Source organism: Scomber japonicus, chromosome 22, assembly GCF_027409825.1.
Source record: "Scomber japonicus isolate fScoJap1 chromosome 22, fScoJap1.pri, whole genome shotgun sequence".
Classification (NCBI taxonomy): Eukaryota; Metazoa; Chordata; class Actinopteri; order Scombriformes; family Scombridae; genus Scomber; species Scomber japonicus.
The window spans coordinates 7,628,560-7,646,592 of NC_070599.1; the positions used below are offsets into that span (position 1 = coordinate 7,628,560).

Sequence of the window (18,033 nt, forward strand, 5' to 3'; positions counted from 1 at the left end):
AATTACATGTGATCAGTTATTTGACAGTCATTGTCCTAAAATATTGCTGTTATTACATTTTAAAGAAAGACGTTTATTTCTAACATATTGACAACACTTGAAGAGAATGTCCAGTAGCAACAAAAACTATTGTAAGAGAGACACAGTAGCTTTTGATAAAGTACCTGTCTTAAGTTTCCTGTTTTTAACCAGCAGACCAATGATGACCATTACAAGAACAGCAGTCACACCACCCAGGATCACACTCGTCAGCTTTGATATTACACAGGACTCTATAAGAAACATCATTAAATTAGTCTAAACTTAAGTGACATGTAATTAAAAAAATGAAGTCTGCATTTTTATCTGTAAATCTTACTGTCAGATGTCTTGTCCACATCATGATGTGATTCATCACTGCCTTTTAATGACATGAAGATACATTTAGAAGAAAATGATGAAGATGATTTAGTTTCACAGATTTGCATCACAATCAGGGGTGCAGCCAGGGATTTTGGGCCCCATGAAAATAATAATAATAATAATGATAATAATAATTTATTTTTGGATAGGGACAGTGCATATTAATGAACATAAATGTTAGACATCTTTGTAAATATGCCGGATTATAGCAAGTTACTAATTTGCATCCGTAGTCCCTAATAAAAGATATCACATTGTTCCCACCAACACACACATAGGCCACACCAAACATGTGCAACTGCTGTAACCACCTGCTGTAACTACCTGTGCAGGCTTGTAACTCTCCTGCAGTCTAATACTAACTGTACAATATTTACTGACGTTGAGCTGTGAAAATATAACAGTGTGCAGACATGCAGGCAGCATTCTGCATACAGTTAAATTCACTACTTGATACAACACTGACACCCTCTATAAGTGATGTGCTGAAGACCAGCTGTTACACTCTAAATGTAATCTTAATGTTAACATTCTTAAATAGGAAATTCTTTCTATAGAATGATATAACAATAAAATATAATCAGCAGTAGATTTGTTCATTATTTTCTCATAATAATGATAAAATAAATTCCCACAGACATTCTTCAGTAATGTTAAGTGACATGTCATTCTACATGATGCTGCTCACCTCTTTCTTCAGTTGGACATGGGGTTGGTTCTTTATTACGGGGGGTCAGGGCTGTTTTACCTGGAGTTGGTTCATTATTAAGGGGGGTCAGGGCTGTTGAACCTGGACATGCATCTGTTGGTCCTGGTACCAGGAGCAGGGACAACTGAGTTAGTATGAATAGCTTGATAAACATTTACCTGCATTGATTAAATGTCAGATAAAACAGGGATAAAAAGCAAACACTCACAATGTTCTATGATATTAGCAGTAACTAACGTTTGGGGAGCAAATGTAACATGAACCTGTTTCACTGTGGACTAAGCTTAACTAACAGGTTCATTTCCACCACTCATGGACTAAACCCACCTTTTTATGATATATTGGCTGACATATTGTCGCCTTTCACTTCTCTCTCTTATCTTTCTTTTCTTTGTTGTTGGTTTTTGGAAGCCTTACTGTATTTTATGAAGCTGTTGAGACATTACTCTGGTACAGCCTCCTCCTCACTCACAATTCACTGTTATCAAGTGCCACCTAGTCTGGAGACAGGACTGAACCATGTCATGTAAATAGAGGGGGGTGTTTGGGTGGATAATTTTGACCAGAAACCAGAAAAATAAAGTGTTAGTTAAATGAGTACCTTGTTAAAAATATTCTATGAACTATTAATGATGATGTTTCAATAAAAAAATAAAATATCAGTCATGGACCTGAAGAAACATCCTAACTTTTCACCTGCTTATGGCGCACCTGATCACAATCATTGTTTGGTAATGTTTAAGTTTCCACTTTGTTGCATTATGTAGTTAGATAATCATGAAATATATTAACAGTATAAACATAAATGAGTAAATAGTGTGTACCAAACAAAATACAAGACTTAACAATAATCTTACCTTCAATATTTAAACATATCTCAGTGAAAACTGGAAGTCCTCTTGTGTAGATTCCACAGTAATACAGTCCAGAGTCAGATAAATCCACTTGTTTGATTTTGAGAGAAACAGTAGAGTTGTTGGTACTCATTTTAAATTTTCCACTTAGAAATCCATCACAGTACTTAAGTTCGTTCTTAGCACCGGTCAGAGCAGAGATACAGACGATCTTGGTTTTGTTGACAAGTCTGGACCAGAAAGTGTCAGCTGCATATTTGTTTGGATTATTGCACTGCAGTGTAACATCTTGACCAGACTGAACCTTCACAATGTGAGACTCAGAAAGTGAGACAGAGATCCAGCCTGAAACACACAGCAGAGACAAGTTGTTACAGGAAGATAAATGATACCTCTTAATGAATTGAACAGTGATTATATAAGTTTGAATTGTGTCAGTGAAACATAGAATAAGAAAATGTTGAATGAAGTTGAGAGTTAATCAGAGTCAATACTCACTAATGCTGCAGAGACTTAAAGCTGTTATCAAGGTAAAAGTCTTCATGGTGCGTATGACTGAAGCTCTGCAATGTCCGTACTTGAAGTGAGATCCAGGAAGGCTGCTCTCAACATAAAGAGGCGGGCTGTTTTTTGTTGCTTGTCATGTTGCTCAGACTGAATACATTAATGCTTTCAGGAGAAGTATAAGTATATATAAGACTCTTATCAGATTATTGAGAGTTGTCAGGAAATGTAATGCTAAGAGTCAGTCCACACTGTTTGACTGAATAACAACAAGTTCCACAAGTTAGTATAAAAGCTGACATTATAATGTTAACACAGAACAATGATGTTAAATGTAACTGCACTGAAATACATTGTTGTTAGGTTGATTTGACTTGAGTAATGTACTGGTGTGGTCTGTGTTTACATGACATATTCATACATCCCTACATGTAAAACATGTCAATCTCAAAGTGACTTTAAAGTCAGCCAGCTAGTGAAGATGAACAAGGATCATTGTTATGAAGTAGCATCCTCATATTTAGAAGAAGTTTGTGTTTGCTGCATATGGAGGACATTATATAACATCTCATCATGAGATCACACAAGAATCCATTTAGTCACACTTCAACTTCTATGTTTGTGTGAATCCAGCTGCCTCACAAGGTAAGACACTGATGTCAGTACAGAGTACAAAGTGTGTGTAGATCAATACACTGCCACACACTATTAGTGAGTCATAAGAGATGATTGAGAGGGATTACTTTTATATGACTCTAGAAAATCCTGCATAGTATATCTTTAAATGTATTGCATTGACTGTTTATGTCAAATCAACAAAAATAGACCTCAGTATCAGATACATTCAGAGTCCTGATTTAGAGAAATAAAGTGTAGATGTTGGATGTCATTTCAAATGTTCCACTTTGACTCCTATTACAGAAAGAAGCAGGCTCAATATAATTGTAGAGAGAGGAAACAGCAGGGCTTGGTTGTGTTGAGCAGTATAAAGCAGACTATCTAAGAGGGAGAAGTGGAAAAGTTGGAGCACAGCAGTGTGACTTCTTCACCAAGCCGGACCTCCACAGTGTGAAAGTCAGAGGCTGAGACAGAGATCCAGCCTGAAACACACAGCAGAGACTAAATGAGATAGAATCCTCCACTGATAAACAACTAACACAAGAGTTCCTCTAATCATTTGTTCTAGGAAAGAGGTTTGATGAAAGAGGAAGGGGTGTTTTTCTATCACTCACTCATAGTGCTCCACTATTGTAGCAGCATTAATAACAACATGAGAGCTGAGCTGATACTTTAGTGCTGGTTGTAGTGCACATGGTGTGAATGTGTGAGGACTGGTGTGAACAGATAAGAGTTTCATTCACATGATAGAGCGCAGGCAGAGGTGGTGATATTTTGGGTTGAAGTGCTGAGAACAGACGACTGAGAACAAAGTGGAAACACTTCTCATATTGACCTGTATCTCTCTGCTTTGTACCAAAATATCTTTACATTAAGAAAGACAAAGTTCTGTGAGAGTTGAGGGTTTTAATAGTGTGTGGTTTCACAGCAGCGAGCTAAAGGACAGTCTTACTGTGGCTTTGTTTGGGCTGGTTCACATATCACTTTGACCACAATGGAAAATGACAGGGGGAGGGTTCACAGGACTTGTTGCATGTCTGTATATGCAGACAAACACAGTCAGCCAAAACAGCTTCCCCATTTAATTGTTCATATACTTATTAACTGTCAGTAAATTTCTAAAATGTACAAAATAATTACATCTTCAGCCAAATGCAGGAGAATACAGTTCACTGCTCACACATGACAGAATAGCCGTGGCTGTCTGTATGAACGTAGTGCTGAAGTGCTGATATTACTTGTAATGTTTGCCTGAATAGAGCTGTTTGTTTTGTATTATAGTCAGTGTGAGTGAAGCTTGTGAACTCAGCACCATGGACAGAGCCCACCAGGCTTTAGATAACCTTTGACATTATGTTGTGGAACTGTTGGTTTTTTGGTTATAATGCTGCTTGTTGTGCTGTGTGAGATTGGTGATTGATTATATGCTTTAAATATTCCCTCTTTATTTAACACATTATTTATAGAGAGAAGTACAGATGTAAGTTATAGTTGCTTCAGTTTCAGTGTCCTGGTGTGGTGCAGTCTAATATAGCAGAGCCATCATTAAATGTTCTAAGTAACACCTGTGCTATTCCTACTATCTGCTGTGAAAACGCCTGTTGTAAGATAAAAGTATGACAGTCTTGGTCAAGGATGGCATAGTGTGTGTGAGATGTGTTGGACTGCTCTGGGCTGAACTGCTGCTTTCACTCTTAAGTCTGAATAAACTTTTTACTGTGTTCAAACTGTCTGAGCTGTTTAGTCACAGATATTAATGTTTTTGTACAGATTGTAATATGTTCTATTCAGACAAATAACAGCCTGTGTGAAAGTTCATGTTGTTATATATTAAGGAAAAGTGAAGAATAATTTTATTTTGAATGTCCTAAAAGGACTGTACTGTGTTGTTGTTGAACATGACAGTTACCAGTAATGCAGTTGTTGGCTAATCACAAAAAAAGTATTTTCATGTTGTATGAACAATTCGTCTTTTATAGTGTGTGTGATCTTAAGTGTTTGAGTGAAAGGAACATGTATACTGTTTAACATCATGGAAGTTGAAATGATGAGCTTTTTCCTTTCTCTCTAGTTTGAAACAAATGTTCATCATCATTGTGTAAATGTATTAGTAGAAGACATCAAGAAGACAAATCAGTGAGTGCAGTCATGTTCAGGTTTAGTTAAAGATTCCCTCCAGACCTGTTTTAAGATGTATTTGTGTTGTTGATGTTTGCTGCAGCTCAGTGTCTTCATGTTGTTTTGTGGCTTTAGTTTACATTGTGAGAGTTAGAGAGCTGCAGACCTGTCTTCCTGTGGTTGAGACTCCTCTTTAGGTTGATACACACATTGCTGTTTGTTACCACAGTAACAAGTGTAAGAACAGACCAGTGACCAGAGGGGTATTGCACAAAAGTAGAATAAAGAAATCCAGGATAACTGAGCAAGCGCAGCTTGATCTAGTCTGACCGGCGCATCTTGGCTTATTCGGTTGCACGTTTGCTGAGCCAGGATGAAAAGGCGCGGCTATGTCAAGCCAGGTGTAGATAGTTGGGATAAGTGCGTGTTCACGGCATTCTCAAATAGACCCATGGCATCGTTCACAGAATCACAGATTGGAAAATGGAAAGGTGTTGCGCGTCATTCTTCACGGCCGCTGAACAACAGCTCCTGATGGAATTTCATGATGAGGTTAAAGAAATTATAAGAAAAAAAGGCAACACAAGCACAAAGCACTGTAATCAAGGAAAGGGAGAAAGCCTGGCAGACAATCGCGGACCGGCTCAATGCATAAGTAGTGCAATTAATATACAATTACCGGGTTAAGCATAGTTCAGTGGGTAGAGCACTTGCCCCATGTGTTGAGGCTACAGTCCTCGCTGCAGGCAATCCTGGTTCAAATCCCGCACCAAGCACTCCTATCCTGCATGTCATTCCCCCCTCTCTGTCTCCAGTTTTCCTGTCTCTCTACTAACTGTACATCAAAGGCAAAAAGCCCAAAAAATATACTTTAAAAAAAAAGTACAATTAATACAACAGTGCTCCACTAGAACTAATATAGTCAAAATTACAATTAAAGGACTAAAGAAGTTACTGTCCAAGCCCACTAATAACAGTTTTGATTTAAATTAAATTAAACACTTTGATTTAAATGTGGCAAGTAAAAGTGCATGCTACTCAGGAAATATAATTAAGTGCAAACAATTATTATAATTAGGTGTAGGGCAGGGGGAAGGCATATCTGCAGCTGCAGGATGCACTTCTGCAGATGAGGAGACTGGACTCCAGGCTTGAGGTATCATGCCAATTTTGTGGAAATGTCTTGCTCATTTAGCCCATAATGGATATGAAGTCAGTGATTTGGTGCCAATAGAAAATAACATGTAACAGGACCCAGATGCTGCTCAGCCTCAGAAGTAGCCAAGTAACATTGTGAGTATCGGCTAGTAAATAGTACAAAGTAAATCTACTGTACATTATACACAATAATGATACCACATGAATGACTATAAAATGAATGTTGCAATTAAACAGTCAGACTTTAATGAAACGACAATATAGTCTATTATATCAACATATTTAGAAAGACCATGGAAATGCTGTAAAACCCATTAATTTGTCACAAGATTGACAGAACTGCCAGATAAATCCCTGAGAATAATCTTAGCCTGGTTGTTAGCCTGGTCTGGAGCAGGCTAGCTGCAGAGAATAAATCACCATAGTAACTGGGCCGGGTTAAATTTAACCTGCTTTCATGCAACCGACTTGAGGCTAAATTCAGCCAGGATAACTAACATAACCCGTCTTAATCCCTTATCCTGGTTTCGTGCAATACCCCTCAGATCAGTTTCACTCTGAGTTGCAGTTCCAGTTGTTTCCTGAGTCTATCTGGTGGCAGCATTAATCACATTTGTCTCCATGTGACAAAGTGGGTGAGAGCACACCATTTGTCCCCATTGATTACATTTGCACCATAACTTATTAATTTAATTATACTTACCGTTGGTTTTTTTAACCATAAGTTAGTCAGTAATCATACTTTGCAGATACTTACCATCTCAGCAGACTTTTGGTTACAATAAAACACACACTTGTATTGAAGTTAGAGTTTATTGGTTTAGTTAGTATCTTTAGTTAGTATAGTATAAAAGCTTTGTATCTTTCTGTTACTCACCATACTTGTGTTCAGGAGTCAAAGGGAGGAGGCGGCCTATGTCTCCTGAATTTATAGACTGGTGACATCACTAGTGATGTCATTAGGGAAGAACCATGTGGAGGGGTGGTTGGTGAATTGTTGTGTTAATATGTTAAGATTGTTTATGATTTGATTAGGTTTTTGGTGGCAGATGTAATGGAGATGGGCCGGATATAAGTGATGTCAAGTGAATGTTGTTGAACTGCTAATCTTGTTGTTACTTGTTTCAGGAAGGGCTCAGGATGTACCTGAGGAGTGGTAGGGTCCACTTTCATTCAGAGGGCAGGCTGATAGAGGGCTCTATATAAGAAGGAGCTGTGAGACTGCACAGGGGAGTTGTTCTGCTAGAGTGTAGCCGTGTACACGTAATTTTAATTTTATTTCAGTTATACTTATGAGTTAAGTTGTTTGTTTTGTTCTTTTTTGTTTGTACAACTTTTTGTTACCTTATATAATTTATAAGAATAAAAACTCCGGTGGCCATCTGATTCAGCCTTCTGTGTCTGCCTCCTACTTTGATTAGACCACTTTGGTTGGCCTGTACCACACTCCAGCTCTCTGTCTGATGCAGGTCTTCTTCTAGTTTTAGCTTTTGGATGGAAACTCAGCGCTGCATAGTTCAGGTCATCAGAGCCCAGATTCTGTAAATAAACATATTCAGTCACTCATCTCACATAGCAAAATAAAAGCATGATGTGATAAATGAAGCAGACAGCATAAAAAATAGACTTTGATCACCTCACTGTGTTGTGGATTCTGTCCCTCATTTTGAGCTGAATGACAGGAAGAGTAAAACTGGTCGTCAGTTGTTTTCAGTTCATCTTTTTTTGTCTTTTAAATTAACACATAGGCAAAGACAACGTTGCATTTGTAAACTTAACTTAATTCAAACCAAATACAAGTACCTGTATGAAGTTTCTTTATTTTGACAAGCAGAGCCATGATGACTATAATGAGGAAAACCATCACACCAACCAGGATCACAGTCACAGTCATCCAGTCTACTATTCCATCAAACACTTCTACAAGAGAGATGATTGAATCAAACTTTTTGTACAGTGTTTTACATCTATTGTCTTTATTTTGACACAAATTTGTTGATTTTCAATGAAAAGACAGAAAATAGTCTTACCTTGAACCTTTAAATATGTTGCACTGACAATAACTGGATTCCCATCTGATTTAAATCCACAGAAATACAGTCCAGAGTCAGATAAATCCACTTGTGTAATCTTGAGAAAGAGGGTGGTGGTGTTGGACGTCATATTAAATTTGCCATTTTGAAATCCATCGCATAATGCAGCATTGGCTTCAGGGGTGATCATAGAGGAGATGCAGCTGGAGTTGGATCTGTCAGCCAGTTTGAACCAGAAGATGTGAATGGGAAGACTGGAAAAGTTGGAGCAGTGCAGTGTGACTTGTTGAGCAGGCTGAACCTCCACAGTGTAAAACTCAGAAACAGAGACGGTGAGACAACCTGAAACAAACAAGTCAGTTATTCATAGGCTGAGCAAACAATACACATGATGTTATTAATTAGTCATTTTATATTGAGTAAAGAATGTGGCAGATATACTTACAGAGTAAAGTTGTTAGCAAGGTGAAGTTCATGTTTGTGCTTACGGTAGGACTGTACCACTGCAACGTCTGTCACTGAACTGTGCTCCAGTCAGTGTGGTCTCATGTGAAGAGGCCACGTGTTGTTTTGTTCTTCTGGGAGCTCAAACGGACAACTTAGATACTTTACTTTTTACTTTTACTACTCATGCTGAAATAAAATCATAAATCTCAGTACTTTAACTCTCATCTAATAAACTAAATATTTATACCCTTTGTTCACCTGAACCTCAGAAATGATGTTTCATTGTGTTGTAGTTGTAGGTGTAGCAGTTAAAATGTAGAACAATGTTATAGCTCCACTTGTTCACTGCCAGACATTTGTCCTGATTCTAAAACTGGTTAAAAATCCATCCAGGCTTCATTCATCTCAATCTGTTTATTTAAACTAATGCTGTCATATACAGTACACATCATAGATTGTATATAAAGAAATGATGACATGACAGCTCTACAAAAGTTAATCCAAAACATTTTAATAACCCCCTGTTGATTGGTTGTACGTAGCTTCTCACAGAAATGTGGTGATGTGACTTAGTGTGATAAATGTGAACTGTGATGAGGTGAGCAGTGACACAGTTTGAGTGGTTTACCACTAACAGGATGCTCACACCTCTACAAATACCAAACATGTCTTCACTGTATCATGAGTTTCTACTGTTGAGAACATCAAGGCTTTTGTGTGTGTGGTTGTGATACAGAGAGCTAAAGGCTGAGCTTCCACTGGCTGAGACCTCATCAATGATACAGATACACACCTCACTGATACACACAGTGCTGTTTGTTAGCACAGTGGACAAATAATAATGGAGAAGTTACTGCTACGAACCATTTCTGAATACATTCTGCTTTTAGTTCAGACATTTATATCCTGTCACATTACCAGTTTTACTGTGCCATGTTGTGCCCAGTCATGCTGAGTCACACAGTGCACCTGACCCGCCTCCAAGTGAGTTGTGTTGATTTCTTGCCAACTGTGGTCAACCTGTGATGATCCCCTTCTCCCCCTCAAACAAGCTGTGATGCACAGTGAGACTAAACTCATCACTCTGCTGGAGACCAGAGAGAAAGACAGTTTGAAAAGTCTCTGGGTGTGATTTACTAAAGGTCTGCGTGTGTAAAAACGTTTGCAAATTTGACATCACCCACAAAAGATGTGCAAGCTGATCTACTAACATTGTGCACTGAGATTTGTGTCTTTCAAATGTGCAAGATAGTACGCGCTGTCTATTTAGCACGTTTGCCATAATGAATATGTAAAGTGGGGCGTTTCAATCCCAGTGAGCAAAATACAGGGACGAGAAAATGCAAATATGTTATTTAGCACACACATTGTGATTAACCAAACCTGAAGGTAATGTTTCTGATGGTAACTGTGTCTATAAATAATAACTTTGAAGGGCAGATATTAACCTGCTGATCACTGCACACAGATGACTTCTGTTACTGTGGAGAGGAGGAGAAGGAGGCACAATGACAGAATACTTACAGGAGTTTTTCCACCCATGTTAATAATTTTGGAGTGGAATATTTATTGTTTTACTAACAACAATGACTTTGTCACAAATACTCTCCCATATGTCGTTTTTTCTGGTAATATTTGTTTTTGTTATAACTCAATATATTTATTAACCTCTTCCACTAAAACCTGATCACATTTCATTTTGTGCTTGCAGCTTCCTGCTCGTCCAAACTCTCCTTTAATACACGCTAATCCCTCATTTAAATACTGCTGTCTCCACCCTGTTACACCTGTTTTCATGTACGCAGTTATTCTTAGTAGATCACCCGCAAAGCTCACGCAAACGAAACGCGCAAACTATTGCCCTGTGCACGTAATGTAGTAGCTACTATTTAGGATCTTAGTAAATCAGGCCCTCTGTGTGTCCAGCTCTCTGTACTTTTGGAGCTTCTAACTGACTTTGTACAGTCAGATATCTGCTGATCATGTTCAGCTTTTTCAGAGTTACTTCTGATGAAAAAGCTTTCCACTGACAAGCTAATGAAGAACTTTTACTGTGAATAATTTATGTTGTTAAAACAAATTAATAGTGTTTATCCACTGTTTCACATCTGTGACTTTGAACACTGGTGACTGTCATGATTATATTTTATTATTTACAATCAGCTGCTTTCTCAAGTCTTGGCTCAAGACAAATGCATCATCATATAGACACACCTTCAAGGACGTATTTGAATGTGTGTGGAAAACACCAACATAACTGTTTATCTTGTCCTGATAAGTTTTTGCAGTAGTTTTGAAAATAATGTTTTTCTTAAAACTGAATATCAGTGGATGCAAATACTAGAGAAGTGAGATCTTAACCAATGGAGCCCTGTTAGAGGGTTAGAGACCTGGCTCCTCCTCCATGAAACACCATTCATATGATTTCAGATTGAGATGTGAAGCACATGGTGGATGGACAGCGTTGTGTTTCAAGTGTTAAGTGTGACCCTTGACAAGTGGAGCAGTGACACAGTTGTAGTCTGATATACAGCTGACATGATGCTTATTCATTACATCTCCACTTATTACACACATATGATATGACAGTTAAAATCTTCAGTTTTAACATTGTTGAATTGTGTTTGTAAAAGTTCCATCCAAGTGTAGAAGCTTTGAATTAGTGTCAAAGTAAAGCATCTTTGATCTAACAGAGCACATGGTTATCACCTCAGTGGTGCTCAGACCACATTGAGCTGCCTCTTCCTGTCAAACAAGTCATGTGTACCTCACTCACTCATCCACTGCTTCCAACCTCCATATAACACTCACTATTAAACAATGTGGATAATCATCAGTGTCCTCACTGACTCCTCCTCCATCAAACACAAATCATGTTTTTACTAAATCAACTTTGACTGTGAGAAAGAAAATGCTGAGAATTAAAACTCTGCAGTAGACAGTGATTGAAAAGAAGTCAACATTTCATCTTTATTGTAACATTTACATTTTATTAATTAGTAAGAGTTGTTTCTCTTCTTTCACCAACAGCAACACACAAAAGCCTGAAAGCAGATGAATATGATGAAGCATCAGTTCCAGATGTTTCCTGAGTCTATCTGGTGGCAGCATACACAACATTTGGCTCCACCTCCCTTCTTTTTGCTTTGGGTTTAAATTTGACTGCAGCGTAGTTCAGCTCATCAGAGACCTGATTCTGTAAAAAGAGGATTTACATTTTAATGTGCTGACTTGACATGATTTAAATAAATACAATATAGCTCCATAGATACTGGTTCTGTGAGGCCAATGATGATGTACTGAAGATGTTTACTAAATGACACATTTTACTATTATAAATCAACTTGTTAGTGATCTGTGGACACATTATGTAAAGAAGACACTGTTTCTAAATGACTACAAATATATCTGTAGTATTTCATACTCTGGTTAGGTCTGGTTTAGGCCCAAAAACCACTTTAGGTGAAAATATCTGATTATTGTTGCCAGACAATTGGCTGCAAATATACAAACATCTTGCTACAAATATCCGCTTTGATGTGTTTGCAACTTTGTGCCATGAAACTAACTTTGTAACCAAACACCCAACCTGCCTCCACCTAACATGGAATTGAGCTCATAAAGATGTCACCTGAACTACGTCACTTTACCTCTGATACGTACTGTAGAAATGTTGATCTGCTACATATTAAATGTGTTGAAATGTAGAGATTGAACATATGTGTGGTTTGCAGTAACACATTTCCAACATTGTATTGTGGTGACTGGGCTGCTCATATAATATATTGAAGTCAATGTAAAAGAAAGATTCACCTCACTTGGTTGTGGATTCTGTTCTTCTTGAGCTGAGTGACAGAGATAATTACATGTGATCAGTTATTTGACAGTCATTGTCCTAAAATATTGCTGTTATTACATTTTAAAGAAAGACGTTTATTTCTAACATATTGACAACACTTGAAGAGAATGTCCAGTAGCAACAAAAACTATTGTAAGAGAGACACAGTAGCTTTTGATAAAGTACCTGTCTTAAGTTTCCTGATTTTAAGCAGCAGACCAATGATGACCATTACAAGAACAGCAGTCACACCACCCAGGATCACACTCGTCAGCTTTGATATTACACCAGACTCTACAAGAAACATCATTACATCAGTCTAAACTCTACTCTAACTAAATGGGGAAAAAAGTTAAAAAATGTTTATTTTCAAATGTTTGACAATCTGCATTTGTATGTGTAAATCTTACTGTCAGATGTCTTGTCCCCGTCACCATGTGATTCATCACTGCCTTTTAATGACATGAAGATACATTTAGAAGAAAATGATGAAGATGATTTAGTTTCACAGATTAGCATCACAATCAGGGGTGCAGCCAGGGATTTTGGGCCCCATGAAAAGATATCACATTGTTCCCACCACCACACACATAGGCCACACCAAACATGTGCAACTGCTGTAACCACCTGCTGTAACTACCTGTGCAGGCTTGTAACTCTCCTGCAGTCTAATACTAACTGTACAATATTTACTGACATTGAGCTGTGAAAATATAACAGTGTGCAGACATGCAGGCAGCATTCTGCATACAGTGAAATTCACTACTTGATACAACACTGACTGAGGGAAGAAACCATCAAAGGCCTTGTCAGCATAGACAAGACCTTGCTTCCTGGCAAGTTGAAACTGTGGTGCCTGCAGTTTGGATTGCTCCCCCGCCTGATGTGGCCTCTAACAGTTTATGAGATCCCCATGACTAAAGTCGAGAAGCTGGAGAGAACAGTTAGTTTTTACATCAAGAAGTGGCTTGGCCTCCCGCGTTGCCTCAGCAACATCGGCCTGTATGGACATGGTGCCCTGGAACTGCCCATCTCTAGCCTCACAGAGGAGTTTAAATGCACCAAGGTGAGGCTGAACATGACCCTGACTGAGTCTCAAGATGAAGTGATCCGAGCGGCTGCTCCCAGACTAGCAACTGGGAGGAAATGGATCCCATCTGAGGCTGTACAGCAAGCCAAATCTGCTCTCAGGCATGGAGACATTGTGGGACAGGTGCAGCATGGAAGAGGTGGGTTTGGACTTGGGACAAGCCGACCCACATGGCACAAGGCAACTTCAAACCAGAGGAGAAAGCTGGTGGTGGCTCAGGTTCGGCAACAAGAGGAGGCAGAGAGATGCGCTACAGCAGTGGCACAGTCCAAACAGGGACAGTGGACTTACTGGGAAAACCTGGAGCATCGTAAACTCACATGGAAGGATCTTTGGGAAATGGAAGGAAGCCAAATCAGCTTCATCATCAAAGCCACCTACAATGTTCTTCCCACGCCCAAGAACATAAACCAATGGTTTGGAGAATATCCTTCTTGTGGACTCTGTCAAACCCCTGCAACACTGAGGCAAATCCTCACCGGCTGCAAAACCAGTTTGTCTCAAGGCCGCTACACCTGGAGACATAACCAGGTCCTAAGACAACTGGCGATCACCCTGGAAAGAAGGAGAACTACCAACAATGCCCTCCCTCCCCCAATGCCTAGACGCTCAAACACCACCCCGTTCGTAAGAGCAGGACAACTCCCAGCAAAACCACCTGCAAGAGTGGAGGCAACCCTGCTGGACTCAGCAGGGTTGCCTGCCTCAACTGAGATCATTACAACTAGCCTCAGGCCGGACCTGGTCTTGTGGTCAACCTCCCAGAAGGCTGTGTTCATTGTGGAATTAACTGTACCATGGGAGGCAGCAGTTGGTGAAGCATATGAGCGCAAACGGCTGAAGTATGCGGAAATAGCAGCTGAGGCAGAGCAACGCGGCTGGCGTGCCCGGGTGCTTCCGGTTGAGGGCGGGTGTAGAGGCTTCGTTGCCATGTCCACAACCAAGCTTCTGAAGGGAATGGGAGTGCGAGGACAGGCATTCCGACAAGCCGTCAAATCACTGTCAGAGGCTGCCGAACGAAGCAGCAGATGGCTATGGATCAAGAGAAAGGACCACAACTGGGCTGCAAAATGTCCCTAGGGATAAACACAGAGGGGGGCACACCTGGGACGCCAGGTGTCGCCGTTGAGCCCTCCTGAGGTGTCGTGGGCCTATCAACGAAACACCGGTGAAGGGGGGTGCCCACCTGAAGACCCCAGTGAAGCGTTTACCCCAGGAAAGGAGGAAATAGGAAATTCTTTCTATAGAATGATATAACAACAAAATATAATCAGCAGTAGATTTGTTAACCAAGTATACATACCAACTCAGTATACCACCAATTCTTAACACTGAGAAAGATTTACGTTTGTCCCCTCATAATAATAATAAATAAATTCCCATTTATGTTCTCCAGTAATGTTTAGTGACATGTCATTCTACATGATGCTGCTCACCTCTTTCTTCAGTTGGACATGGGGTTGGTTCATTATTAAGGGGGTTCAGGTCTGTTGAACCTGGAGGTGCATCTGTTGGTCCTGGTACCAGGAGCAGGGACAACTGAGTTAGTATGAATAGCTTGATAAACATTTACCTGCATTGATTAAATGTCAGATAAAACAGGGATAAAAAGCAAACACTCACAATGTTCTATGATATTAGCAGTAACTAACGTTTGGGGAGCAAATGTAACATGAACCTGTTTCACTGTGGACTAAGCTTAACTAACAGGTTCATTTCCACCACTCATGGACTAAACCCACCTTTTTATGAAACATTGAGTGACATATTGTCGCCCTTTCACTTCTCTCTCTTGTCTTTCTTTTCTTTGTTTTTGGTTTTTGGAAGCCTTACTGTATTTTATGAAGCTGTTGAGACATTACTCTGGTACAGCCTCCTCCTCGCTCACAATTCACTGTTATGAAGTGCCACCAGGTCTGGAGACAGGACTGAACCATGTCATGTAAATAGAGTAGGGTGTTTGGGCAATATCGAGTAATATTCTATTAATGTCCATCTACCGTAAATTCCCTTGACGATGCCCTGGTCATTTCAAGCAACACTAAATGCAACGAGGAGACATTATTCATATGGGTTCCCAATCCGACCATTTTTTGTGTATTATTTTATCATTATTAAGGCAAAATAACTCAATTTATGTCCATGGACATTATAATGAATAGGATATAGGCTTAATATTAGTTTACATCCAGAGTGCTGCGTGGACTTCATTACATCTGCTGCGCCGCTGTTACCAAAATTATCAAATGGTAATTTTATTGTCTGTGACTGTGACCCTCATAAAAGTAATATTTTACAAATCTGCATTATATAAACTAACGAAATTCGTTAAAGTAAGTCATTTGGCGACTTTGAAGTCATTAAACTAAGTCTTACTTTTACTGGAGTAATCTACCTCGTTCGCACCTGTCATTGTAGCCTACATCTTGTATTGGAAAACTTTGACTTAAAACTTACTGAGCGAACTCTCCTGTTCTCTCCTATGAACGAGTCGGACAACAACGTGTATCAAACATGAAGCAAAGTGAAAAAATAATAAAGTACGTAACAGCTGCATCATATGATTTTCTTCGAGTATTTTCCATGTTGATGAGAGTGAGTACAAATGACTGATTTACAATATAAAGCGCGCTTGATTTATCACACAATTTCATTGGACCTCTGTGAACTACTCATCAATTTTATTGGTCTACTGTTACAAGGCAAAATGTTTTATGCATTATACATTAGCCGCACCGTAGTATAAGCCGCAGTGTTCAAAGTGTGGGAAAAAAGTAGCGGCTTATAGTCCGGAATTTACGGTAATTTTTTTAGGGACCCTGTCAGTCATGGACCTGAAGAATCATCGACCTTTTCACCCACTTATGGCACGCCTGATCACAATCACTGTTTGGTAATGTTTAAGTTTCCACTTTGTTGCATTATGTAGTTAGATAATCATGAAATATATTAACAGTATAAACATACATGAGTAAATAGTGTGTACCAAACAAAATACAAGACTTAACAATAATCTTACCTTCAATATTTAAACATATCTCACTGAAAACTGGACGGTCTTTCGTGTAGATTCCACAGTAATACAGTCCAGAGTCAGATAAATCCACTTGTTTGATTTTGAGAGAAATAGTAGAGATGTTTGTACTCATTTCAAATTTTCCACTTTGTAATCCATCACAGTACTTAAGTGTACTCAGGTCAGACTTGGTCACAGAAGAGATGAAGACTAACTTGGTGCTGTTGACAATTCTGTACCAGACACTGTCAGACGCATATTTGAATGTATTTTTGCACTGCAGTGTAACATCTTGACCAGACTGAACCTTCACAATGTGAGACTCAGAAAGTGAGACAGAGATCCAGCCTGAAACACACAGCAGAGACAAGTTGTTACAGGAAGATAAATGATACCTCTTAATGAATTGAACAGTGATTATATAAGTTTGAATTGTGTCAGTGAAACATAGAATAAGAAAATGTTGAATGAAGTTGAGAGTTAATCAGAGTCAATACTCACTAATGCTGCAGAGACTTAAAGCTGTTATCAAGGTAAAAGTCTTCATGGTGCGTATGACTGAAGCTCTGCAATGTCCGTACTTGAAGTGAGCTCCAGGAAGGCTGCTCTCAACATAAAGAGGCGGGCTGTTTTTTGTTGCTTGTCATGTTGCTCAGACTGAATACATTAATGCTTTCAGGAGAAGTAGAAGTATATATAAGACTCTTATCAGATTATTGAGAGTTGTCAGGAAATGTAATGCTAAGAGTCAGTCGACACTGTTTGACTGAATAACAACAAGTTCCACAAGTTAGTATAAAAGCTGACATTATAATGTTAACACAGAACAATGATGTTAAATGAAGCTGCACTGAAATACATTGTTGTTAGGTTGATTTGACTTGAGTAATGTACTGGTGTGGTCTGTGTTTACATGACATATTCATACATCCCTACATGTAAAACATGTCAATCTCAAAGTGACTTTAAAGTCCAGCTAGTGAAGATGAACAAGGATCATTGTTATGAAGTAGCATCCTCATATTTAGAAGAAGTTTGTGTTTGCTGCAGATGGAGGACATTATTTAACATCTCATCATGAGATCACACAAGAATCCATTTAGTCACACTTCAACTTCTTGTCAGGGTCTGTCATGTGTCTGTTTCCTGTTTTATGTTGACAGTGTAGTCTCTGTGCTCACTTCCTGCTCCCCGTGTGATTACCTGTCCCCGCCCTTATGTGTTTCACCTGTGTCTCGTTATCCCT

The 18,033-nt window shown here is 39.1% G+C and overlaps 1 protein-coding gene across 1 annotated transcript; it reads right to left on the reverse strand.

Annotated features, from left to right (window-relative positions):
* Positions 1 to 6,950: 6,950 nt before the first annotated feature.
* On the reverse strand, positions 6,951 to 17,334 carry LOC128383797 (uncharacterized). The gene is made up of 6 exons (XM_053343381.1): positions 17,289 to 17,334; positions 8,394 to 8,738; positions 8,167 to 8,283; positions 8,000 to 8,034; positions 7,809 to 7,902; positions 6,951 to 6,979 (listed from the first exon to the last, which is right to left on the reverse strand). Exons 1-6 carry the CDS (start codon positions 17,332 to 17,334, stop codon positions 6,951 to 6,953), a joined length of 666 nt encoding a protein of 221 aa, XP_053199356.1.
* Between the last annotated feature and the right edge of the window lie 699 nt (positions 17,335 to 18,033).